The sequence below is a fragment of the Carcharodon carcharias genome, chromosome 15 (genome assembly GCF_017639515.1).
Source record: "Carcharodon carcharias isolate sCarCar2 chromosome 15, sCarCar2.pri, whole genome shotgun sequence".
Lineage (NCBI taxonomy): Eukaryota > Metazoa > Chordata > Chondrichthyes > Lamniformes > Lamnidae > Carcharodon > Carcharodon carcharias.
The window spans coordinates 104782472-104809906 of NC_054481.1; the positions used below are offsets into that span (position 1 = coordinate 104782472).

Genomic DNA, 27435 nt, shown 5'->3' on the forward strand with positions numbered 1-27435 from the left:
TGACTTCAGCACCACATCGTGTGATTATTTTTCAAAAATGTGTTCTGAATTAACATTGCAAGCCACTCGGTTGTAAGCAATTCTTTCCAGGCAGCTAGTTTTGGCCAATTAATGCAGCCTTGTCAGCAACAGCTGCACCCTGAAAACAATTATAATGAAAGGCAGGGAGACTGCTGATTTCATTGAATTAACGAATCTCCTTACACCTGAAAACAGGAAAATTAAGAGGGTGACTGAGTGACTCTGGGCTCTTTTTCAGAGCAGGGTCAAATGCATCTATATCAGGCACAGACAAAGATAATGGGAATGATATAGTCCAAAGTTCCATATACAAAATATTTTCATTGCTATAATTATGAAATCATGCTGTGTAAAATAAAAAAAATATGAATTTACTGGCTGGAAACCATTAATTGATGTTTTAAAAAAGACTAAAGCCACATTCCAATGACTTGAAAGCACAGTCAAAGATGGCTGAACATTTGCATCACTGTACCTCCTACATCCCAACATCATTGAATTGGAGACAACCTGTCTGCAAAGCCTCACCAGGAACAATTGCTTTGAAGGAATATGAATGGGGGCCTTCTCCATCCCCATTAGCAAAGCTTCTAGACAATCACCTGGGTATTCAACTGGGTGGGATCAAACCATTAAACATAATAACTTGGACAATGGGATTCTGGCTATGAAAGGAATGCTCCCAGATGTAATCTAATTGTGTAAACCTGGCAACTGGAATCCACTAACCACAACCATAGTTGGGTTAATAGGCAGTTAGAGTGAGAGGGGTCATATGACAAGCCAGCTAACCCTTTGTGTGTTTAAGCAGTCCTAGATTCCCTTACTGCTTGAACAGTCTAAAACCTTTGCTAACAATAAGCTATGAGCTGAACCAGTATCCCATGGAATAGCAATCTTTTTAGGTTCTTCATTGGATAAAAATCGAGTTACTTCCTCTTCAAATATAAATCCTTTCTAATCTTTTACACCTCTATCTTTTCCCACTGTAAAATCATTAGAAGCAATAGGTTTCTCACTAGCTTCATTTTCTGATGTGGCTTTCTCAGTGAAGTCTTCTGCCATTGATTTAAGCTTTAACCTCACATGTCTGATTTTATGCCATTGCAAACATGTCAGTCTTTTTAACTCACCCTTATCTACTATTTAATATTCCTGACCACCTTGGAGAGAATCTGCTCTTTCTTTCTTGCTATCCCCTTCACTATAGCTTCAAGTTTGTTCATTTTCGTATGGTTCATTTTTCCACTCTCTTTCACCACGTAATTGAAGCCTTTCTTTTTCCAGTTCATACTGTCTGATTTCTTTTTCTCTTTAAGAAAATTCTCAGTCCCTTTCTGCTCATAGAAGTTTTCGAAGGGTACTGTAGAAGTATACGGCAACAACATAGCACCTATGGTATCCTAATGGGCAGCTTATTTTTTTGAAATGCACAGCGAAACACTGCTCTCTGCCTCCATTGAATTCAAGAACCTTTGGCGAACCTGGCATTAAACCAGACTTATCCTTTACATGGTTAAAGGAAGTGATGTATATGAAATCCAGTGTATCAGTGTCCTCAACAGGATACAATATGAACGTAACTGGTCTATGCACAAATACTGGGATTGGTAAACTGACAGGAATATTTATCAATATTTAACCTCTTCACTTTAACCCCTAGTCAAGAAACAAACTGGGATTACTGTCCAGTCTATTCCCAGGAGTGAATGATGGCTAAACTTGACTTGTCAAACTATTTTATATCAGTCAGCTGGGATTGTGTTAGCATTTACATAGTCAATTCTCAACATGCTACTGAATTAACACCTTCTTGCCAAATCAGCAAAAAAGAAATCAGACAACGATCATGAACTAACATTTATTTGTTAGTCTCAAAGACTTAATTAGCAGTGCCTAAACTTTAACATTGAGGCCCGGAGTTTCCACTCAAAAGGTTTTCATAAGATCATTAGAAATAGGAACAGGGGTAGGCCATTCAGCTCCTTGAGCCTGATCAGCTATCCAATAAGATCATAGCTGATCTAATTGTGGCCTTAACTCCACTTTCCTGCCTGTCCCCCTTAACCCTTGACTTTCATCAATCACAAATCTGTCTAAACACAGCCTTGAATATATTCAATCACCCAGCTTCCATTGCTCTCTGGGGAAGAGAAATCCGAAGTCTAACAACTCTCTAAGAGAAATAAGTACTCCTCATCTCTGTCTTAAATGGGGGGACCTGTTATTTTTAAACTGTTCCCCCTAGATCTAGACTCCCACACAAGGGGAATCATCCCCCCAGCATTCACTCTGCCTTGTCCCCCAAGTTTTAGTGGCACAATTCTGCTCGATATTAGTATAACTGAGGCAAAGAATCACAGAATTTTAAGCACACGTTATATTCAGCATGAATTGTGTTTCCACAACCTTTTCTGCTGGTTTCATAAACATTGTGGTAGAATTAGGTACCACCTACAAGACCGGCCAAGCTCGGGTGTTTCCATTAACTGCAATCGTTCAAAGCCTTCACAGATGCTTCAAAAATGAAATTGGAACTTTTGGGTTAAGGACACTCATAGGCACATTTAAAAGGCAAGGAACTGACAACTATATCCCAATCTAACTAGAAAGTAGCTTTATATATTTTTCAAAAAATAATTTTCAATAAGTTAAAATTTGTTCTAACTGACATTGCATTTAAAAATGCCTATGTTTTTGTGCTAAAACCATTTTCAGCTGTATTCAAATTCAAAATGGGTTATCCTGGATGAGCCCCCAATTTCTGTTATGGATCAGAGGGGGATTAATCTGAACAGTCCCGGTTTCTCCTCTCACTACCTGTCGGTAAACAGAAAGGTACTTTGATTTTGGATTTCCACCCTTTATAAGTGGTGGTGTGTTTTCCCCAACCCTTCAGTGTTGAAGTTATCCAATCCTCCATTAATAACCCCTCAGCAAACTCGAGATAAGGTAAAATAAGAGGAATGGCTTATTTTACACACACACATAACGCAGGAAAGGTGTTTTGCAACATCTGTCCTTTCTTGCGCTTATGCATTAAAAGAATGATAAGAGAAAGAAAGGGGTTCAGGGCAAGATCACAATGAAAGTAAGAGTTATGGTTTCACGTGAGTCCAGGGTCCAGAATCAAAAGTCCAGCAGCGTATTCCTTCAGAGGTCAGCAGGCTAAAACTGTTGCAACTGATCCGACTTTCCAGAAGCAAGGACTTCCACATTGGAGCCTACAATGTAGAGATGAATTAATCCTAAAGCCACAGATACAGAAGTTCCAATGTTCCAGTAATTCACAGAATAGATGAAGGCCAGGAACTTCACCTGGACAGAGCTCTTTCTGCTGCTACCTGTTAAACGATAAAATGGCAGACTGCCTGGGTTCACAGCAATATCACAGGTTCCAGCAACTTGGGGGAGATCATGTGACATACCCCCCCTCCACCGCCCCCCCCCCCCCCCCCCCCCACCGCCCCTCCCCGGGTCTTGGCAAAGGATGTATTTGCCCAGGTCTAGAATTTTGAGATGTTTAATAGAGGAGTCAGGGTCTCTTTTGTCCTTTGCAGACAAGTCATCTCTGGTGATAGGAGCGCTTCTGTAGAAACATAATGAGGCCTGTGCAGTTCTGGGGGATGGGGATGTATTAGGCGCCTTTTCAGGAATTTCTGCTTTTTGGCTGAAGGTTAGAAATTCCTCTGGTATGAGTCATGGCTAGTCAGGGTAAAGCCTTGTCCTTTTTTTTAAATAAAAAAATGATAATTTTATAAAGTAGCCAATTTGACTTAAATACATATATTTTTTCCTGTCTTCTGGCTGCGACACGCCTCCTCCTTTCATTTTTTTCAATGCCATTTTAGGGAAGGAAAAATAGGAAGTGCAGAAGTACACAGGCATCTCTCACACTGACACATCAGACACAGTTAGCAGGGGAATTGGCAGCTCCCTGCTGCATGGTGCAGTCTATTCCATGCTGGAGTTCTGACTTCCCTCTGTTGAGGGGTCAGGCATTCCAACCTCCTGATTGAGTATCTTCGAAAGGGTCTGGGGGTTTTACAGGGTGGTTAGCGCTCAGGGAGCGAGTGATGGTCAAGCTGCTTTGGGTCATCCTCAGGGGAGTGCTGGACATCTCACTCTGCGGGTGCCAGGCCCTGGGATCATAGCACTGAGCTGCTCTTGTCCAGCCAAGCTCCTGCCTGTCCACTTTGTTAACCTGTGAGTTCAGGTGTTCAGACCTAGAGACTGGGGTTCAGCTGAGAGTCTGGACAGTGGGGGTGTTTTAAAAGGACCTTGGCCTCTTTAGGGAATTTCAGTTTGGCCGCTAGCACAACTGGACAATTCCAGCTTCTGGTGCTGGTGTTTATGGTTGGCACAGCAAGAGGCTGTTGTCTGTTGAACATGGGCCAGCCTTTCTGGGCTGGGATGACAGGATGATGTCGTTCTGGCATGGGCCTCTCCTGCAACCATACAGGATATGGCTACAGGGCTTTAACCTGGTGGATCATTTTAAAGGGGCAGTTAACTCTGTCTGGTCCTCTGGCAATTCTGCTTGATGGTGGGTGAGTGGGGTCCAATCTGGTTGGGGTCCTTCTCTGCTGGTGAGTTGCGTGATGGGTTCAGAGACTTTAGGGACACTATTGCCCTCTGGGGGATGGTCAGCTCTTGCTGTACCTCCAGGTGGCTTATCAACTGGGTGACGCATCACTCTCATCTTTTCTGGGCCAATTTGGAAATTTTTCTGCTCCACATTTAAATTCGCCATAAAGTGGTCAGCAAAACAATCACTGGCTTCCTGGCTGGGACCTTTGGCCTTGGAAGGGGCGCACTCCTAACATGTTTCATGCCCTCTGGAACACCACTGCCCTCGAGTGGAGGTGCAGCTCCAACTACCCTTCGTGGTGACTTTTTGATTGGGGGAGACATCTCCCTCCCTGTCTGCTTACTGGTTTGGGAATTCCCTTGTACCTGTTTAATACCAGAAAGAAGGTTTCTGCCAACCATACTTCAGGCAAGTCCTTAACCTTTTCCTTTCCGCGCTTAATGACCTGCCTTCTTCTGGGCTCTTTGGCTACGTGGGGCATCTCCCTCATTATTTGTTTCTTTGCTTTCGGACTTTTCTGGTCCTTGTTTAATTTGGGGATATTTGGGGAATCTCTTTCCGATTCTAGGAGCCTCCTGTGGACCCGGTTTAATTCTACTGGCCTGGCTTCAGCCTTACTACCTTCGAGTAGCTCTCGCTCGAGGTCTATGGGTGCTACCCCAACGTTTTGCGCCTCTGAACTTCTCCAGTTTTTTGCCCTTCTGCAGATTTCTGCTGCTTGGGCTTGGCCTCTTTTTCTTCACTGGGTAACACCTGGCTGCCAACTAAATCATTCCCAAGGAGGGAGTCGATTCCTGCTACTGGTAGTTTAGGGACAATTCCAACTGTAACAGGGCCTGAAACAAGGTCACACTCCAGGTAGACCTTATGGAGGGGGACAAACACAGATCCTCCTCCCACTCCACTGAACAGGGCTTTGGCCTTCAGGGAGGACTCTGGGGGTAGGTTTAGGTTTCCCTCTAACATTAAGGACTGAGTGGCTCCTGTGTCCCACAGCAGTGCCACAGACTTGCTCACCATTTTGGGATGGGTAGGGGGAACACTGTTCCTGAATGGAGAAAACTCTGGAAACTCTCTGGGAGCATGCCCGGCTCAGACATACAGAGCTCCGTGCCCTGGGAAGGGTTAGTTTCTATAGTGAATGGCTTTGCCTGCTCTGCTGCATTTCCCATTGGGGCATCCCTCGAGGGACTACTCATGTGAAGCCCAAATGGCCAACTGGCTTGCCTCGCAATCTTCAGCATTCGGGTCTGGAATGGCTTATTTTGTTGCGATAAGAACAAACCGGCTTCGGGGAATTTCCCTCTCAGGCTGGAGGGGGGTGCTTCTCGCACCCTCTTTTGTGTTTCCTTTTCTGGATGGGGGCCCTTTCCTATCTAGATCGTCCTACTTCTCTTTCCAATGCTCATGGGTGTATCTTGGAAAGGGTCTGCCTGAGTTTCCAGGCCTGTGGGTGAGATCATAGCTGTCTGCTCTGACTGCGGCATCCCTAGTGGTGAGGATTCTCTGCTCCTCTAGGTGTATTCGTAGGTTGCAGTGTTGGCGATTTTTGAATTCCTCCAACAGTACTAGCTCACGCAGCCCCTCATAGGTGCGTGGGATTTTTAGGGATTGTATTCATTGGCCGAATGCGATTTGCTTCAGCCATTCAAACTCTATGTAGGTTTAGGTTGGCTTCTTACGAGTGTTCTGAATTGCTGGCAGTATGCCTCTGGGACTAACTCATATGCACTTTGGATGGAAACCTCATAATTTGGAGATGACTCAGAGGCAGCATGGAGTAGACCTCTTGAACTTTCCCTGACAGCTGCCCTTGAATTAAAAATGTCCAGACCTCTGAGGGCCATTTTAGCTGTCCTGCTATTTTCTCAAAGGTGGTTAAAAAAATGACTCCACATCACTCACTTCAAATTTAGGAAGGAACCTCACATTTTTGAGGGCCTCAATGAGTGGTTCCGGTTTAGGGGGATAGGGGATGTTGCCGGGTAGAGAGAGATTTTCCATGCAGCAGCTAGTTCTCTGATCTCTCTCTCCCTTTGAACTGCTAGCTCCATTTCCAAATTTCGGAGCTGGAATTCTCATTCCTTTGCTTGTTCCCTTGCTCTCGCTTCCCTCACTTTCTCTCTTTCCCTCTCTTGAGCTTCTCTCTCTTTCCATTTCCTTAAATTCTAGCTGCAATTTAAGCTTTCCCAGCTTGAAATTGGCTTTGGGAAGGGATTCAGAGTCTAACTGTTCTACTGATGACGTCAAGTCCAGATGTTCTAGCAACGTCAGGATTAATTTGTTTCTTTTGATTTTGCTGGGCAATTTGAACTATGTCTCCCTAGCTACAGCTTTCAATTGATCTGTGCTAAGGGCTGTCAAAGATTCCCCATTTAAATTCTCTGGCTGAACAAACATTTGGGCATCAAACATTGGCATTTTCTTAGTGTTCGGACAAGGAATTTGCTGTGGTAAGTTACATATCTTAAAATTAGTTCCAGCCACCGAATTTTCCCTCCTTTGCTTCCAATCAGTTTCTTTCAGTATCCAATTCAGGCTCATTTAAAAATTTTGGACCCTGGTCAAATTCAAATTGGGTTATCCTGGACGAGTCCCCAATTTCTGTAATGGACCGGAGGAGGATTAATTTGAACAGCCCTAATTTCTCCTCTTACTATCCAAGAATTAACAGAAAGGTGTTTTTGATTTTTGATTCCCCCCCCCACCCCTTTATAGGTAGTGATGTATTTTCGCCAAACCTTCAGTTTTGGAGTTATCCAATCCTCTTATTATTAACCTCACAGTAAACTCGAGATAAGGTAAAATAAGAAGGTTGTTTTATTTTACACTCACACAAAACATGGGAATGGGGCTTTGCAATATCTGCCCCTTTTTGCACTCATACAGAAAAAGGGGATAAGGGAAAGAAAGGGGTACAGAACAAGAACATGATAAAAAGTAGAGTTATGGTTTCATGTGAGTTCAGAGTCCAGAATCAAAATTGCAGCGGCATATTCCTTCAGAGGTTAGGTTCAGAGGCTGAAAATGTTGCAGGGTGACCCAACTTTCCAGAAGTGAGGACTTCCACGTTGGGAGAAGGCATATAGAGATGAATTAGTCTAGAAGTTCCAATGTTCCAGTCATTCACAATGTAGATGAAGGCCAGACACTTCACCTGGACAGAGCTCTTTCTGCTGCTACCTGTTAGATGATAAAATGGTAGGCTGCCTGGGTTCACGTCCACACAGCAATATTACAGCAATCCTAGCAGCTTGTGACATACCTCCCCCTTCTTCCCCTGGTTCTTGGTCAAAGGATGTATTTTCCCAGGTCTAGAATCTTGAAGTGTTTATTAGAGGAGTCAGGGTCCCTTCTGTCTCTTGCAGATGTACCATCTCTGGTGCCTAGAATTTTTCTTTAGAAATGTACAGAGGCTTTGTGCAGTTCCGGGGTGGAAGGGCTGCATTAGCGACTTTTTAAAGATAATGAGTCTCTGCTGTTTGAATGAAGGTTAGAAATTCCTCTGGTATGAGACATGGCCAATCAGAGTAAAGCCTCGCCCATTTTTTAAAATAAAAATAATAATTTTATAAAGTAGCCAGTTTGACACAGATATATATATATATATATATATATTATTTCCTTTCTGTCTTTTGGCTGGGAGAATTAATAAACTACAATGAATTAAGTATATCAAGGAATAATTTGCAAAGCAAAATGTTAATCTTTTTAAAAGTATGTTTTAAAAAGCTGGTTCATGGCAGATTTTGTGTTTGGTGAGATGTAAATAGGATTGAGCAGGAACTCAAGGACAAGGAAGACTTTCCAAATTGGGTGCAATTTTGGGGAAGCTTTATCCCTCAGTATGCAAGTAATTAATACTTAACTAACTAAATGAATTACAGAGGTTATAAAGGCAGCTCAGTTATTTTTCGTATTCTTTCACAGGATGTGGGTTTTGCTGGTTAGGCCTGCTTTTGCTGCTCATCCTTAATTGCCCTTGAGAAGGTGGTGGTGAACCATCTACTTGAATCACTGCAGTTCATGTGTTGCAGGTACACCCACATTGCTGTTAGGAGGGAATTTTCTGGATTTTAACCCAGGGACGGTGAAAAAGTTGATACAGTTCCAAGTCAGGATGATGTGTGGCTTGGGGTGTTTTTGTGGGGGGGTAGTTTGCAGATTGTGGTGTTCATTTGCTGCCTTTGTCCTTCTATTTAGGTGGTAGTGGTCACAAGTTTGGGAGGTGTTGTTGAAGGAGGCTTGATGAGTTACTGCAGTACATTCTGCATAGGGTACACACTGCTGCCACTGTGTTTCAGTGGTAGAGGAGGTGAATGTTTAAGGTGGTGAATGGGGTGCCAATCAAGTGGCGTGCTTTGTCCTGGATAATGTCGAGCTTCTTGAATGTTGTTGGAGCTGCACTCATCCAGACAAGCAGACAGTATTCCGTCACACTTTTGTGGGCAGGTGGGAGCCAGGAGGGGAGTTACTCGATGCAGAATTCCCAGCCTCTGACCTGCTTTTGTAGCCACAGTATGTATATAGTTGGTCCAGTTCAGTTTCTGGTAAATAGTAACACCCAGGGTGTTGGTATCTGCGTTACCGTAGTTCAGTATTATCTAGTTGGCTGATTACAAATTTACAGTTGAGATCAATGTCTCAGATCAATATAAATTGGTCATATTTATTTAGGATCAGATTTCTCAGAAAGCTGACAAGTTAATATATTATATGCTTGTAGTTAGCAAGACCAGAGATTATATAACCTTGTCCTTAAGAGCTGACATGAAGAATTCTGTGGAAGGGTCATGAGGACTCGAAACGTCAACTCTTTTCTTCTTTGCTGATGCTGCCAGACCTGCTGAGTTTTTCCAGGTAATTGTTTTTGTTATGAAGAATTGCTTGTTGGCCTTCCTCTGGGATAATGGTATTAGCTTTCTATAAAGATGTTGTCATTTCCTTCTGAATCCTCTGTTCCTGGCTGCTGTATCTGAACTAGTTGACTCAAATCTCTTTTCCCTTGGGCCTGAATTTTCTATTTGGCGTGTGGGTGGAGCCGGAGCAGGCGTGGGCGGGTGCAGAACCGATCACCATCCACGATTGGGTCCGTGCCAACATTTTACATGGGTGGGCCAATTAAGGCCCGCCCAGCGTATTTCTCGACTCCCGTGCATAGTGGGAGTGGGCGGGCGGCAGCAAGCATGTTCAGACCTCTGGATCCAATGGCAACACAGCAGCTTGTTTAAATGAAGTCCTGGCAGCCTTCTCGAGACTGCTCACAATGGCAAATGCAAGGCCACAGCAGAGGGCTCCTGGTGAGCAGGCCAGTCCGGAGGGTAGACATGCCAGGCCAGAGGGTAGGGCGGGTAGACATGCCAGGCCAGAGGGTAGGGCGGGTAGACATGCCAGGCCGAAGGGTAGGGCAGGGGGCCAGTGGACCCGTCGTTTCTCGGATGACTGCCTTGCTGCCCTCCTCGAGGAGGTGGCAGCACGGCGGGAGGTGCTGGTTCCACAGATTGGGAGGAGGAGGACCCCCCACATGATGAAACATGCCTGGGAGGAGATGGCGGAGGTGGTGAGCTCCCGCGACATGGTGTGGAGCACCTGGATCCAGTGGCGCAAGCACTTCAACAACTTGTTGCACTCTGGCAGGGTGAGTAGCACATTGGCATTGGGCATTTAACCCAGCAGGTCGGCTTACCCACCTGCTGCCCACCCTGCCCAATTCCGAGCATTGGGACTGTATTGAATCATTGACGGTATTTGTCCTTTTCTGGGTGGGCAAGCAGATACTGCCCATGCTGAGGTCAGCCTGAGAGGGTGATGAAGAGATGTGTTTTGCCCCCACAGCATGTGTTACACTGAGTCCCACATGACTAGTGTGGGGGCAACCTGGAGGAGCTGCACCTAGGCGCAGTGTTAGAACTCCAGGACATGTCCTAGTCAAGGTGATGAGATAGTGGGAGGGGAGCTTCAACGTGACATGGCAACAACCCGTCCGCTACATTCTGTGCTCCACGTGCTTGCGCCTCCTTGCTAAGGAAGGATGTACCATGTGATGTGGGCAGTTTCCAAGGTGGGAGTTGGGGGTGGGGAGCAGGCCCAGCATCTTTGTGGGCCTGTTCGGCAGTGGTGGGTTGAAGAGGCACTGAAGCTCTGATACATCCCACTCTGGTTGGAATGGGCAATGCGCAAACATAGTCCATGTGCTATTTCTACTAATCAATGCTCGTCTTCCATTTTCAGGAGAAGAATGCTCGTAACGCAACAGAGCGTGTGAGGACTGGCAGTGGCCTGGCGCAGATCGCCATTCTCAGCCATTTCAAGCAAGATGCCCTGGATCTGGAGAGGGCCATGCACCCAGGTCCACTGGTGTCGGTGAGGCTGGGGTGTCACGGCCAGGTATTTATGCCCAACATTGAGGTCAGCATTGTTCTCCCAGCAAATGATTTAATTGTGTAACATGGCTTGACCATTGGTTATTGAAGGATGAGCACATAATGATCCAGGGGATAAGTGTGGACTTTGTCATTGTCTCCACGCTAAGTGATCCACTCTTCTACTTCTTCCTTTCAGCATCATCAAAGCAGGGCTGGGAGGAGGAGCAGCAGATGCCCCCTCTCACATCTGAGGGCCCCGAAGCCTCACCAGCATCACACCATCTCTGCAAGGCAGGCACCAGCACACATACCAGCACCTCGGTGGGAATTCGAACAACTGCTAGTGTCCCGGGGCACAGCAGTGAGGACCCTTCACACTCGCTGGAGGAGCTGGCAGAGATGGAGAGTGCCCATGGTGCCAGCAGTCGGAGAACTGCAGGGGACCAGGCACATGCTCAGTCGATGCCTGATGATGAGCCTCTAGAGTCGTCCGCGACGCAGCAGCAGCAGGAAATGCGGCCGGGATTGTGGGAGCATCTGGGGGAGATACCTGAGGCTGTGCTTGGCTTGGTCTCCATGGTGGAGGAGACTACGCGGACGATCGCTGAAGCAATGAGCCACATGTCTGAGCGCAATGCGTCCTTCATGGAGAGAGTGGTGACTCTCGTGGAGAGGCTCCTCCAGGAGAACCGCCAGTGTTTCCTGGGGATGTGCTTGGACAAGCAAGCCCTCACATTGGCAATGACCTCAGCTGGTCAGTGCTTGTGTGGGAGATGGCGTGGGCACCAAGTTTCCCAGCTCAGTGCCCATTCACCACGGGTGGGCAGGGAAGTCCGAAATGACCTCACGTCAGCGCAGCAGCTGCCTGTCATCTCTATGGGCTCCTCTCAGGGCACTCCAGATGAGGACGGCAGCTCCTCCGCCCCTCTCCCAGCGACCCCGTATCATCCAGTGAGGCTGCGATGACTGGAGAGATGCCAGCTGTGGAACTGGCCACTCCCTCCCAGGCGGGGGCAGCAAAGGCACAATGGGCCAGAGGACGGCCGCCAAGGTCACCAAGGCCAACTGGACAGCAGAGTCAGCAGGCTGTCTCCAATGCCACTCCAAGCGATGGGGCAGCAACAAGACGTAGCACCTGGAAATGAAAGCATAAGGCACCTTAGGCGCACCAGGGATTTTTCACTGGTGGTTTTTTGTTGGCCTGAGATGAGGCCCTTATGATTTTATTTGATTTGTAACACTCTTGCCTTTTTTTATAAGCTGCTTTGTTTGGCACGTTAAATTCAGATATGTCAACATGGCTGTGGGAGCCTCTTTTCTTCTGCATGTATATGGTTTCCAAAACTGTAATGAGTACTGTTTTGGATATTCAGCTTTATTAACAATGCCCTTAGTTAGTGTTGCTAAACCTGGCAGATTTTGCACTTAGGTGTCGAGTATCAAGGCAGCAGTCCAGGCTTGTCCTGGTGATTCCTCTGCGTTGTGCTAGCTGAAGGTTCATTGGATTAAAGTCTCCCGGGTGTCACAGCCTCGCTGGAGTAGTCCCAGATCAGCGTCTAAATCCTCAGCATTTCTCTACGCATGCTTATCCTCGGACTCACTGCTGGACTCATCATGTGCAGCTACAGACACTGCATCGACGTCTTCATCGTCCACTGCATCCCCCCTTTCCAGCGCAGGATTGTGGAGAGTGCAGCATGCAACCATTATCACTGAGACATGATCTGGGGGGTACTGGAGTGCGCCCCCTGAGCGGTCCAGGCATCAGAAGTGCATCTTGAGAAGACCGATGGTTCTCTCCACCACAGCCCTTGTGGTTTCGTGGCTCCTATTGTACTGCTGCTCAGCTTCTGTTCTTGGATGGTGGAGAGGTGTCATGAGCCACCTTCTGAGGGGATAACCCTTGTCACCCAGCAGCCATCCATCCAGCCGAGCCAGAGCACTGAAGAGACCTGGTACCTGGGAGTGTCTGAGGATGTAGGTGTCGTGGGAGCTGACTGGGTACCTGGCACAGACTTGTAGAATCTGCATCCTGTGATCACACACTATTTGCACATTCATGGAGTGGAAGCCCTTCCTGTTGACAAAGGCACTGGGCTCACCTGCTGGCACCTTGATAGCCACATGTGTACAATATATTGCAATCTGAATGCGGGGGAAACCAGCAATGGCCGTGAATCCTCTGGTTCGCTGTGTCTGGCTTGCCTAGTCTCAATGGTATTGGATGAAGGTCAATGCATGCCTGGACAGAGCGTCTGTAACCTGCTTGACACAAGTGTGCACAGCTGATTGGGAGACACTGCAAAGATCACCCACCAAGCCCTGGAAAGAGCCAGAGGCATAGAAGTTGAGGGCAGCTGTGACCTTCAGAGGCACTGGCATGGGGTGTCTGCCCACACAGTTAGGGGAGATCTCAAGCCCAATCATCTAACTGATATAGCTCTCTGTCTCCCTTGAGAGATGGAGCCTCCTTCGGCACTGCAGCTCAGACATATTGAGGTAGCTGCTTCATCGCCTGTATACCCTGGCAGCAGGATAGTGATGTCTTCTATGGCCCCTTCCACCTTGGACTTCCTGTTGGCCCTGCACCCCTTGTGCCTGTGCCTGTCCTCCCAAAGGTAGCTCCCCTGGAGGCTGAATGTGGACTCCTGGCCTCCTCCCCCTTCTAGCCCTCCCTTCCTCCTCAGAGGAGCTGCCTCCAATGGACAGTTCAGCTCCCATTCCTTGGCTAAGGGAAGGCTTCCTGAAACCTGCAGGCCCAGAAAAGATTCCTCACTGCAGAGTGCTGAGCTGAAGGTTAAGAGTCCAGAAAAAGCTGCTGGGAGGCGTTCTGAAGTACTGCGGATCACACAGGCAAGTTTAAAAAACTTTCTCCAATAAATACTTGACTGCCCCAGTGAGCCCTCTTATCCTGCCCGTGGATGAGGTTAATACAAATGTGCCCTACCCGCCTGCCCATTGTGCCTGTGCGATGACCCGATGGTGGCACGGGTGCAGAAAAATCGGCGTCGATTGAACACTTAAGGGCCTTAAGTGGTCCGTTAATTAATGGCGGGCACATGTCGGACATCATCGCGTGCCCGCCCAACCATGTATCGCAATGCTGCCTGCCCGACGTCACCACGCATCATTTTACACGCAGACGTGCAGAGCCCGCCCCTGATGACAGCGGGAAAATTCTGCCCTTGATCTCAGGGAAGCCTATAGATTTAATTGAAACACTTATATCTCACTGGACAGCTATACAATCTTAACTTCTGTAACTTCTCTCTCCCTATCAGAGATGTACTTTCTTGTTTTACAGAGACACCCTTCTGTACATGGTAGACAAAGAAATCTTGCAATTTCTGCTGTTAAAACTACCATACTAAGATCTGAACTGGCTTCAGTGTAAATAAGAATCATTTTATATATCCTTGATTTTTAAGAAACATTTTTGATTTAACTAACCAATCTAAATGATGTGTTAAAAGAGTTTATCCCTATTGGCAGCAATCACCTCATATAGCATGTTGGCATCCTTGTTGACCTCCAAGTTAGTACCCAGGCATATAAGTTTACACTTTTACTACTGAGGAACTCAGGTTCATAATATTGAAGGACCTCACGCAGCTCAGAGAGGTATTCCCTTAATGAGCTATTTCCAGGTTTATGACCATTGTGGCCGAAGTTCTGAAGAACAGTCATATTGGACTCAAAATGTTAACTCAGTACCTCTCTCCATGGATGCTGTTAGACCTGCTGAGTTTTTCCAGCACTTTCCGTTTTTATTATGACCTTCATAGTTTGTTTTCTATTACTAGGAAGGAATTTTGTGTTAAAATAAGAATTGATGAATTTAATTGGTGTTTGCCTTCTTGATTTCTGATTACCAAGTCCATTTTTAGGATCTATTTAAGTTGAACTTCCATTTTGAGGACCCTTAAGACAATTCTTAATTGAGAAGCAATGCCAAGTAGAACACAGTGTACATAAACTGGACAAATGTTATTTTGGTGCAGACACTTGTCTGAGAATGAGATGTCCCAGGGAGACATTACTCTGCATCTCACCATGTAACTTGAGAATGCTTGATACATGCCCTGGGTGGTTTAAAAATGGAAAGTGTTTCATTGCCCATCTCTAACACAATTGAAATAATTGAACTTCAGGATGAGTTAGATTGTGATATTGATGGTGTTTTCTGTAACAGGAAGTACAATAGTTAAAGGTTAATATGGCTTTGTTCCAGTTGCAGGAATATTCGTTCAACATTAAAGTGATTGTTAAGTTCCTGGGTGAGTGATGTGATGGGTGGTAATGAGTTCCAAAGTTTAACATTTTCCCATCTCTGTGTCAGTCACATTCACCATGGCACTTCCTGCCAAGTGCTTTGGCGTGTGACATATCACAGAGTTAGTTTTGCCGATACTTCTTTTGACAATGTTTTGGTGATGTTTGATCCAGCAGCGAAGGTAATTATTCCCAGAGTCACACTTCCAAGGATTAAGATCTAATCTGATTGTACTGAGATTAGCCAGTGGCTCAAATATTCCATCAGGCATCAACTCCAACTGGTTATCATGTAGATCCAAGTTAGTAAGGTCCTGTAACACACATTATATAATCATGTAAATGTTAGAACATAAATTCCAGCTCCCACAAATAACTCCAAGCCACTTGATTGAGTTTTTGCCTGTCAAACCATTACAATATATTAAGCCATACAGACGTTTTGATTAGATGACATTGTACTGCTATTACTTCTCAGCAAATTCGTTCAGTGACTAAGCTGAGACTTACGACTCAGGAAGTCCCAAGTTAAATCACCAATTTGTGCTGAGTTAGTGGGTTGAAGCTGGGATGATGTTAAGTCTGGCACAGTTGGTTTCAGTGCCCTGGGTAATGGATCAATATCCAATGACCCCTGCTGGAAACCGTGCATGTTTGGTTGGGCTTATCTTCACCCAACTGCATTGTGAAAGCTCGCATAAATAGTGGCCATTTGGGAAGAAACACAGAGAAGACACTTTCAGAAGTGAAGTTTGCATTACCATACAACAAATAAATTCTGATTGAGCTTGGTTTACTTAAAAGAACTAAACTTAGTGCGTTTGAAGGACAGACCCACGTAAATACAGCTCCATCTTAGTAGGATAATACGTAGTGTATTGTATAGTATAACTCTTCTGCTACTGTAAAAAAAAAATGAGCAATGCAGGTATGAAGTTCTCACTTGATTTGGGTGAATGCTTCAGCCACCGCTAAAATCAGCAGCGTCAAAGTCCCCAAAGGATGGGAACAGCCTTTTTTTAATGGCATCCCAGCATAGCATGTTTCCTCTGGGCAGGGATAGGAGGACATTTAAAGAAATTGAACCCCACCCCCCCCACACCCCCCCCCCCCCCCCAAAACCCTGCCCCCACATTGTCCACTTTATTTAAATGTTTCAGAGGAAGCCTAAAAATGTTAACTCATTTTGTCTCACCTTTACCGAATACAAAAGTCCTGTCGGCAGCCTCTTCAGTTGGTTGCTGTAGAGAAAGAGCTTTAGGAGTGGCGTGCGACTGAAAAGTTTAGGGGGTAGCTCTCGAAGGTTGTTATTTGCTAATGTTATCCAGGTCAGGTTGCGCAAACCATAGAAGATCTTCTCAGAGAGGGACTCGAGTCTATTGTTGTTGAGAGAACATATTCTGAGATTATGCAGTGGTTCAAAAAGTGACTCTGGGAGAACAGAAAGATGATTGAAGGACAGAGACAATACTTTCAATGATCCCAAACCCAGGAAAATATGTGGAGAAACCACATGGAAATGGTTTTTGGACAAAACTAATGTCTTGAGTTTCTTCAGAGGGAAGAAAAGTTGATCAGAGACATTGACTAACTGGTTTGCATTAAGAAGGAGATATTCCAGATTTGGAACATTGTTGAAAATATTTTCTGGTAAGTGGGACAACTTGTTGCTAAAGAGATAAAGCCCTCTTAGCTGAGGAACCCAAGAAAATAAGCCATTTGGGAGAAAACTGAGGTTGTTCATCTGAAGATGGAGGACTTGAAGATCAGGTGTATTCTTAAAGGAATTTGACTGTAATTGAATTGAATTATTTCTTAATTTCAGAATGTTGACGGCCTTGGGTATATCAAATGGAATAAAGTTGAGTCCTGCACTTCCGCAGTCCACTGTTAGATTATCATGCATCCAGCTACAGGTGCAGACACTTGGACAGGAGCTGAACCCCTCAACAATTGACAAAAGGGCGAGAATCATCCATTTCCACAACATGGTCCTTCTCTTCCTCCTATAGAAACAGAAACAACAGCATTTATATAGAGTCATTAACATAGGAGAATGTTCCAATGTACTTCACTGGAGCATAATCAGGCAAAAATTAACACTGAGGACAGGTGACTAAAATCTTGCTCAAGATTTGAAGTAGGGCCTATAAGGAGGAGAAAGAGGTGGAGACTTTCGGAAGGAACTCCAGAGCTTTGACTGAGGATATGGCCACTGGTGGTGGAGAGAAGGGAGTGATGGATGCATAAAAGTCCTCTGCTGGGGGAATGCAGACTTCTTGAAGGGTTGGAGGGCTGTAGGAGGTTACAGAGTTAGAGAAAATAGGAGAAAATGACTAACTTAGGATAACCTGACTTGAACAGAAATCACTGTGGGTCACCATCATTAACCACAGGCAAGCTAGTTTAGGGATAACGAGAAAATTACTGAAGAAAAGTAATTTAATGCTGCTAAGCATCTAGGAATTCATTCATATAAGTCTCAGATGAGAGATCCCAGCTGCAGTTGTTAGTTTCATGCTAAAAGCAAGCAAGAAGGCAAGGAAGGGTCAAATGACATAAATGGATTTCTAGAGAGTGTGGTGAAAATCTGGTTCACGGTTTATATATTTTAGAATACAAATTTTAGCCTTAGGAATTAAAGTTTTAGAAGTGGATAAATGAGGGCATCTGATTGGGAAACTAATAAGCAACCCTGAAGTAAATGCAATTTAAACAAACAAACCTGAAGTGAATTACTGTTAAAAGCTAACTTATGTTTATCTTACAAGGTCAGAGTTGATAGTGAAAAAACTTGAACAATGAATGATCCATCTCTAAGCTTGTAATGGAGTCAGGGAATCTGGAGAAAGAGCCGTAAAAATCCATTAGCAATATGAATTATTTGTATGGGTGGCAGAATCAAAGAGTTGTGTTAAAGGCAAAATAATTAATTTGCTTTTCTGTTTGCATCATCCCAAAGTATGCAGCATTGTCATAGGGCAGAATCTTTGGCTCGGTGAGCAGGGGCGGGGCCCACTCGCCGAGGTATAAAATGACGCACGGTGACGTCAGGTGTGTGTCCCGACGTCACTGTGCATCATTCAGATTTTCAGTTCGGCGGGCACACACCTGAGCTGGCTACGCGTCCGCTGAACTGTCAAAGGCCTATTAAGGCCAGTTAACTATCAATTAAATCATTAAACTGAGCTGCCTGTCCAACCTTAAGGTTGGCGGACAGGCAAAGAGCCAAGGCGGCCTTCACATTTTTCTTGGAACCTCATCCATGGGTGGGATGAGGTTTCAAGGAGGTTTTTAAAGTCTTCATTTTCATTAAAATGAATAGACATGTCCCAGCTCATGTGACAGTTTCACATGAGGGGTCATGTCTTAACTTTTCTTTTTCCCCCTCTATTAAATTTTTTTGCACTTTGGCTAATGTCCCTGAGGCAGCTCTGTGCCTTAATTGGCTTGCCCATGTAAAATGGTGGCGTGCACGCCCGCATCTGCCCCACCTAACTTCCCAACAGGGAGAAAATTCTCCCCATAAAAATAATGATTCAAGGTGGAGATTTGGTTAAAAGGTTCATTTGTTTAATTTATTTGTGAGTGTTTACTGACAGAAACAGACAGTCCAGTTTTGCTTTCATGAGGGAAAGCAGTTGATTATCTTTAGCTTACAGTTAGTGGAAGAAATCTACAGTAGTCCTCACAGAGCCTTGTGGCAGACACTAGTCAGTTTGAGTAGTTAGCTTAGAAACTGCTGTACAGAAGTTGGGGAAGCAGTCTGGGAAAAAGCAATCTATGTTTTTCCAAAGGCAGTCCACAGTTGTGAGGTCTTTAAAGAAAGTTGGAGAATCACTTAGACAAAAGCTAATGGAAGGATCCCCATGTAATTTGTACTTCAATGAATAGCTGGAATACTTAGGAGAATTAAAGTAAATTCCAGATGGCTTGTGGCATACCTTTGGGTTGACCCCAGGAAAAGTGAATGAACTTTCAAGATTTCAGAGGATAGGGGAACTCCTGGGGGGGGGGGGGGGGGGGGTGGCAGTGCACAAGTGAAAAGTAGAACTGTGTTTATAGCATAAGTTATAGTATTAAGTTGGTGATGCTTGTTTTGTTGAATTTCACTCTATACAATAAAGTTTTCTTTTGTCTAAAGTGAAATCTTGTGACATAGGTCTAGCAGTTAATTGCTGGCTGTTTGTTTTTTTATTTAAATGTTAACAGCCCCTAACAGGATGGTAACAAGAGTCTAAAAGGGAGGGTATACTGGTGTAAGGTAGGCAGCTGGAACTGAAGAGTCCAGGCTCAAGCTATCCAAAGGTGTCCCAGTGGACTGTCTACATTTAAGTACTGTGGAGGTGTATCAACTGCATGTTTATTATGATTGATCTATTGATATAAGGTAAGGCAGAAGACAGAAATATGCTAATTGGATATTTCTTAATAATGTATTAATGTTGCTGACACTAAACAATCAGATCTATTAATTAATAATGATGCCACTACCAAACACATCTTCCCTTCACCCCCCTTATCGGCATTCCGTAGGGATCGCTCCCTCCGGGACACCCTGGTCCACTCCTCCATCACCCCCTACTCCTCAACCCCCTCCTATGGCACAACCCCTTGCCCACGCAAAAGATGCAACACCTGCCCCTTCACTTCCTCTCTCCTCACCGTCCAAGGACCCAAACACTCCTTTCAAGTGAAGCAGCATTTCACTTGCATTTCCCCCAACTTAGTCTACTGCATTCGTTGCTCCCAATGTGGTCTCCTCTACATTGGAGAGACCAAACGTAAACTGGGCGACCGCTTTGCAGAACACCTGCGGTCTGTCCGCAAGAATGACCCAAACCTCCCTGTCGCTTGCCATTTTAACACTCCACCCTGCTCTCTTGCCCACATGTCTGTCCTTGGCTTGCTGCATTGTTCCAGTGAAGCCCAACGCAAACTGGAGGAACAACACCTCATCTTCCGACTAGGGACTTTACAGCCTTCCGGACTGAATATTGAATTCAACAACTTTAGGTCGTGAGCTCCCTCCCCCATCCCCACCCCCTTTCTGTTTCCCCCTTCCTCTTTTTTTTCCCAATAAATTATAAAGATTTTCCTTTTCCCACCTATTTCCATTATATAAAAAAAAATATAAAAAAAAATAAATAAAAACTAGAGCTATACCTTGAGTGCCCTACCATCCATTCTTAATTAGCACATTCGTTTAGATAATATCACCAACTTTAACTTTAACACCTATGTGTTCTATTGTACTATTGTGGTTGACATCTTTTGATGATCTGCTTCTATCACTGCTTGTTTGTCCCTACAACCACACCAACCCCCTCCACCTCTCTGTCTCTCTATCTCTCCGCCCCCCACACACACACCTTAAACCAGCTTATATTTCAGCTCTTTCCTGGACTCGAACTCAAGTTCTGTCGAAGGGTCATGAGGACTCGAAACGTCAACTCTTTTCTTCTCCGCCGATGCTGCCAGACCTGCTGAGTTTTTCCAGGTAATTCTGTTTTTGTTTTTCTATTAATTAATAAGTTTAGCTGGAATGGCCAATTCAACAAAGCATTCCTGATTACTATCCAATAACAATGCTGGAATCTACTTGTGGCCACAAAGTGAGAAAGGTATTGGGCTCAGTATTTAGGTGTCCATAGTTGAATAACTCAACAGTATTCAATGGATTCTCAAATTAAAATAAGCACTTTGATGGGATGTCAGTTCATGACAAGCTACTCCTACAGGACAGGAAAGGAGATATGTCATTTATTAGTGACAAACCTGCAAAAACCTTGCACCACTGGCTTTTTCCATGGGTGTATTAAACATTTATGCCATTAGTTCATTTGAAGCCACTACCAGTGGCTTGTGCTAGTCAGCTATTGGAATGTTGCAGGTTAGGTGACAACAGTTTATTTGCGACATGTTTAACATTTTCTCTGTGCACAGTGTCCCATCAATAAGAAATGAAAAGAAATCAAAACTATGTATATCAAAACTTTATTCTTTTTGCTATTTTAAAAATGGACTTTTGCTCAACTGCATTTCACTGTTAAAGGAAAATAATGGATTTTGGCCAGAAGCACAGGAACTGCTTGCAAAGCTGCAATTAACTCATTAATGGGCCATGTCACATGACCCCATGCTTCTAGTCTTTTAGACCATTTTAATATTACATTTCTAGCCTCGCAGCTCAGTCTGCTGATTTAACACCAACCAGAAAGAACTCCAGCAGATCTCCTGGTTGATCAAGAAGCCGACTACCATTTCTCAATTCCTTGTAATCTGTATGATTTTTAAAATCTCTGATCATTGCCTGCCAAGTGGTATTAGCACATAAATTCCATCATGCGACATCGTCATTTGTTTCAAAGATTTTTGTGTTGCTGTCTCCAGCCAGGAACTCACCAGGTCTGAACCCTGCCACAAAGGAAACACCCTCTGGACTTTGACTTCATGGACTTTAGAATTCACATGAACGAATATTAATTTCTGTGGTTCTTTTATTGTTGCTACCCATAGTTGTAAGAACTCCCTCTTTTCTATCCCCTCTTACTGTGTGTGTGTGTGTGTGTGTGTGTGTGTAGTATGTGAATGTGTGAGGTTGTAAACAATTCCATTCCCCCCTCTCCCGCACCCTGTCCCGGGTTTGAATGTGAAATCAACTAACCTTCTCAGTTAAGCATAAACTATCTATATTTATCTATAAAATCAGACCACACAAACTGAAGGTTTTGGTGAAAGCTTGCCGCAGCATATTTTTAAAATAATTCAAAAACACCTCTGCTTACAGACAGGGAGAGGATAAAGAAATTCAGTTTGTCTCTTTTCTGTCTGTAACAACAGGAAGAAACAGCTCATCAAAGCACTGAACAGTTCCTGGGTGACAATATTTCCAGGCTGCTGAGACTTGTAGATGGCGCCCATACACGTGGAATGGAAAAGATAAATCCACAGTATTACTTTCAATTGAACTCTGAGAGGAGAACAAGGGGATGTAGGTTCAAACTAGTTAACGGTAAATTTTGAAGCTGAACTCAGGAAATTTGTTTGACAGAATGATTAAAATATAGAAGAGACTACCAGAAAGAATAGCTGAGACAGAAAGCCTGGAATCTTTTAGGAAATAATTGGATGATGAAATACAGGGAGGGGGCATTAGGACCTCTCTGGATGGATGAATTTCATGGGCTGAATTGATTCTAATGCATAATTATTTTATAGACAGACTGTTTGACCTCGCCACTCTCTCCTGACAGAAAAGGTGTTCTACTGTCCTTCAGAATGGGAAACATTCCTCTGATTGATTTCACACAAGCAGTATGTGCATTTGCAATCTAACAAACAGTAGGTCAGGTACTGTGCTGCCATAGTTTTGTTCCTGCACATTGTTTTCCATTTACTTTATGTTTGCTTGGCATTACTTTCCTCTTCCTCCTCCTTGTCCCCCAAAGCTTTAGCAAAAACTGACAAATATTTCAATTCCATTCTGAATTTGCATATGGGCTTAAATAATGGACCTGGTAAAAGTAACTTTGCAGCCACTCACCTTTATGTGGTCAAGAATGTTCAATTGAAGTATTTAAAAGGAGAATTAGACTGTTACCTTTAAAGAGAACAGGGTTATGGAGGTAGGTTGCTCATTTGGAGAACCATTGCAGACACAATGGGCCAAATCACCTCCTTCTGCACCATAACAATTCTGTGATTCTATACATCCCTTTTAAATTTTCTGTTTGCCCCATTAAGGTAGCACAAAGCAGAAGTTGAGGTGGAAGCTTATGTTAATTATACAAGTGGCTTGACTCCCTTAAATTGTACATTAACAGTTTGATACGCTGTGGACTAGCTTTGCCCTGGCATACATTTGTTGCTGGAATTGCAACTTGCTACTTTAAATACTCTCACCCCTTTCTGTTAATCATATAGCACTTACCTTACTGCTGCAGGACCAGACTAAATACACTTGACAAAGCTCCAGCACAATGCAAAAGACATAAGAGTAATTCTTCTGGGGCTTATTAAATCAGCAACTTTCAACCACAGCTAATGTTGTGCAAGAACACTCAACCTAATTAATATTTAACAATGTTACAGGAAGAGCCCAGTTAGTCAGTTATATGTACAAATAATACTTCAGGAACATTTCACTGATACAAAGCCAATTTCTGTGAATCAGATTTTTGGCGAACACATTGTTTTCGGAAAGCTCTCCAGTTTCATGACCTCGCCTGCCATTCTTCATTCAGTTAATACTGATAAGGTCACTGTTCTTTGAATTTCACTCTCTTAAACTTCCTAAGCTTGAAATGTGCCACCCTGCATTCTGTTCCTTCTTCCTGCATCCCCTCTGTTTTAAAATCATCACTTATTGCACTATCTCCTGCTTGTGGATTCAAAATTAGCTTAGTTGTAGGAGGCAGAGGGTGATGACAGAAAGATGCTTTAGTGACTGGAAGCCAGTGTCCAGTGGCATACCACAGGGATCTGTGCTGGGTCCCCTATTATTTGTCATTTATATAAACGACGTAGATGACTATGTGGGGGATAAGATTAGTAAGTTTTCAGATGACACAATGATTGGCCGGGTAGTTAACAGTGAGGTTGGGTGTCTTGGGCTACAGGAAGATATAGGCTTGGCCTAAATAGCCAAGTGGTTATGGTACTGGGTTTGTAACCCCAAGATCAAGAGTTCAAATCTCACAATGGCAAACTATGAAACAATGTAACTTCATCTGAAACAGATGGAAACGTGTTTGTACTCGAAAGAGTTACACAGACATGGCTAAACTCTATTACTCAAAAGAGTTACAGGAAGGTATAGGCTTGGCCTAAATAGCCAAGTGGTTATGGTACTGGGTTTGTAACCCCAAGATCAAGAGTTCAAATCTCACAATGGCAAACTATGTAACTTCATCTGAAACAGATGGAAACGGGTTTGTACTCGAAAGAGTTACAGGAAGATATAGGCTTGGCCTAAATAGCCAAGTGGTTATGGTACTGGGTTTGTAACCCCAAGATCAAGAGTTCAAATCTCACAATGGCAAACTATGAAACAATGTAACTTCATCTGAAACAGATGGAAACGTGTTTGTACTCGAAAGAGTTACACAGACATGGCTAAACTCTATTACTCAAAAGAGTTACAGGAAGGTATAGGCTTGGCCTAAATAGCCAAGTGGTTATGGTACTGGGTTTGTAACCCCAAGATCAAGAGTTCAAATCTCACGATGGCAAACTATGAAACAATGTAACTTCATCTGAAACAGATGGAAACAGGTTTGTACTCGAAAGAGTTACAGGAAGATATAGATGGGATGGTCAAATGAGCAGATAAGTGGCAGATGGAATTTAACCCTGAAAAATGTGAGGGGACTACACTTTGGAAGGAGTAATTTGACAAGGAAGTATTCAATGAATGGCATAGCACTAAGAAGTTCTGAGGAACAAAGGGACCTTGGCGTGTGTGTCCATAGATCTCTGAAGGCAGAGGGGCATGTTAGTGGGGTGGTGAAAAAGGCATATGGGACACTTGCCTTTATCAATCAAGGCATAGATTACAAAAGTAGGGAGGTCATGTTGTAGTTGTATAGAACCTTGGTGAGGCCACAGCTGGAGTACTGTGTGCAGCTCTGGTTGCCACATTATAGGAAGGATGTGATTGCACTGGAGGGGTCGCAGAGGAGATTCACCAGGATGTTGCCTGGGATGAAACATTTAAGTTATGAAGAGAGGTTGGATAGACTTGGGTTGTTTTTATTGAAGCAGAGAAGACTGAGGGGTGACCTGATCGAGGTGTACAAGATTATGAGGGGCATGGACAGGGTGGATAGGGAGCAGCTGTTCTCCTTAGTTGAAGGGTCAGTCACAAGGGGGCATAAGTTCAAGATGAAGGGCAGGAGGTTTAGGGGGGTTTTGAGGAAAAACTTTTTTACCCAGAGGGTGGTGACGGTCTGGAATGTGCTGCCTGGGAGGGTGGTGGAGACGGGTTGCCTCACATCCTTTTAAAAAGTACCTGGATGAGCACTTGGCATGACATAACATTCAAGGCTATGGGCTAAATGCCGGTAAATGGGATTAGGTAGGTAGGTCAGGTGTTTCTCACGTGTTGGTGCAGACTCGATGGGCCGAAGGGTCTCTTCTGCACTGTGATTCTTTGATTAACTTAGTCTTGTCCAGATTTGCACAACTGGGGACATCCTCTACCTTGTGTCTCAAACTGATATGGACTAATAGTTAGTGATGGCTGAAATAATCTCTCTCCTTTTACATACATAAACTCCCTCTGACCCCTCACTCCAGTCATTTTCCACAAATAAAAAAAGTGTTGGACCTTTGGGAATTAATCTTCAGAATTATAAATCTAAATTTATATCAAATTTATATCACAGTCGCTGGAGGAGCTGACAGAGACACAGAGGTGCCAGCAGTCAGAGGACTGCAGGGGGCCAGGCACATGCTCAGTTAGTGGCTGATGATGTGCCTCTGGAGTCGTTCATGAGGCAGCAAACGCTGGAAGTCCAGCAGGGTGTGCGGGAGGATCTGGCAGAGATGCATGAGGCTATGCTTAACTTGGTCTCTGTGGTGGAGGAGTCCACGCAGGCCATCATCGATGCAATGAGTCTCATGGGTCGAGCGCCATGCTTTCTCCATGGAGAGAGTGGCGACTCTCGTGGAGAGGCTCCTCCAGTCCTCCAGGAAACCAATCAGGGCTTCCTGGGGATGCGCTCGGACCAGCAAGCCCTTATATCGCCATTGACCTCAGCTGGTCAGTGCCAGTGTGGAAGATGGTCTGGGCACCAAGTTTCCCAGCTCGATGCCCATCCATCTAGAGTGAGTAGGGAGGTCTGAAGCGACCTCACGTCAGCGCAGCAGCTGCCTGTCGTCTCTGTGGACTCCTTTCAGGGTGCTCTGGATGAGGGCAGCAGCTCCTCTGCCCCTCTGACAGTGACCGTTGCATCTGATGAGGCAGCGATAACTGGGGAGATGCCAGCTGTGGAACTGGCAGCTCCTTCCCAGATGAGGACAGCACAGGCTCCACAGGCCAGAGGACGGCTGCCAAGGTCAACGAGGCCAACAGGACAGCACAGTGAGCAGGCTGTCTCAGATGCCAGTGCCAGCGAGGGGAGAGCACCTATATGTAGCACCCGCAAGTGTAAATTTAAGGCACCTTAGGCACACCTTGGGTTTCTCATTGGTGCTTTTGTGTTGCCTGCAATGAGGTCATGATTAGTCGGTGTGCTGTTTAACACCTTTGTCATTTTGTTTCCTTAAGTTCATTTTGTTATATCATTATATTTAGACATGCGACCATGGCTCAGGGTGCCTCTTTTTTCCTCCGCAGGTGGATGGTTACCCATGATGTTATGCATGAGCTGTGTCACATTGAGCTTTATTGACAAGGCCCTTAGTTAATGTCCCTATCCAGGCAGATTTAGCACTCAGTATCGAGCCTGCAGCACAGGCTTGTGTTGCAGGTCCATCTGTGGTGTTCTAGCTGAGGATTCATTGGATTAAAGCCTCCCGGGTGTTCCTGCCTCCCTGGAGTATGCCCAGGTCAGCGTGTTCCTCCTCAGCATTTCCCTGCGCATGCTCTCCTTGGACTCACTGCTGGACTCATCATGTGCAGCTGCAGCAACTGCGTCTACATCTTCTTCGTCCACAGCATTGCCCCTTTCCAGCACAAGATTGTGGAGAACGCAGCATGCAACCTCTATCAGCAACACACGATCTGGGGGGTACTGGAGTGCGCCCCCTGAGCGATCCAGGCATTGGAAGCCCATCTTGGGAAGACCAAGTTCTCTTCACCACAGCCCTTGTGGAGGTGTGGCTCCTATTGTAGCGCTGCTCAGCTTCTGTTCTTGGATGGTGAAGAGGCGTCATGAGCCACCTTCTGAGGAGATAGCCCCTGTCACCCAGCAGCCATCCATCAAGCCAGGCTGGAGCACTGAAGAGACCTGGCACCTGGGAGTGTCTGAGGATGTAGGCATCGTGGGAGCTGACTGGGTACCTGGCACAGACTTGTAGAATCTGCATCCTGTGATCACACACTATCTGCACGTTCATGGAGTGGAAGCCCTTCCTGTTGACGAAGGTACTGGGCTCACCTACTGGTGCCTTGATGGCCACATGTGTACAGTCTATTGCACTCTGGACACAGGGGAAGCCAGCAATGGCTGCGAAGCGTCT

At 44.9% G+C, this 27435-nt stretch overlaps 1 protein-coding gene across 1 annotated transcript; it reads right to left on the reverse strand.

Annotated features, from left to right (window-relative positions):
• Positions 1-14870: 14870 nt before the first annotated feature.
• On the reverse strand, positions 14871-23267 carry LOC121288502 (leucine-rich repeat-containing protein 15-like). The gene is made up of 3 exons (XM_041207053.1): positions 23183-23267; positions 16445-17255; positions 14871-15563 (listed from the first exon to the last, which is right to left on the reverse strand). Exons 2-3 carry the CDS (start codon positions 17237-17239, stop codon positions 15291-15293), a joined length of 1068 nt encoding a protein of 355 aa, XP_041062987.1. The 5' UTR covers positions 17240-17255; positions 23183-23267; the 3' UTR covers positions 14871-15290.
• Positions 23268-27435: the final 4168 nt, after the last annotated feature.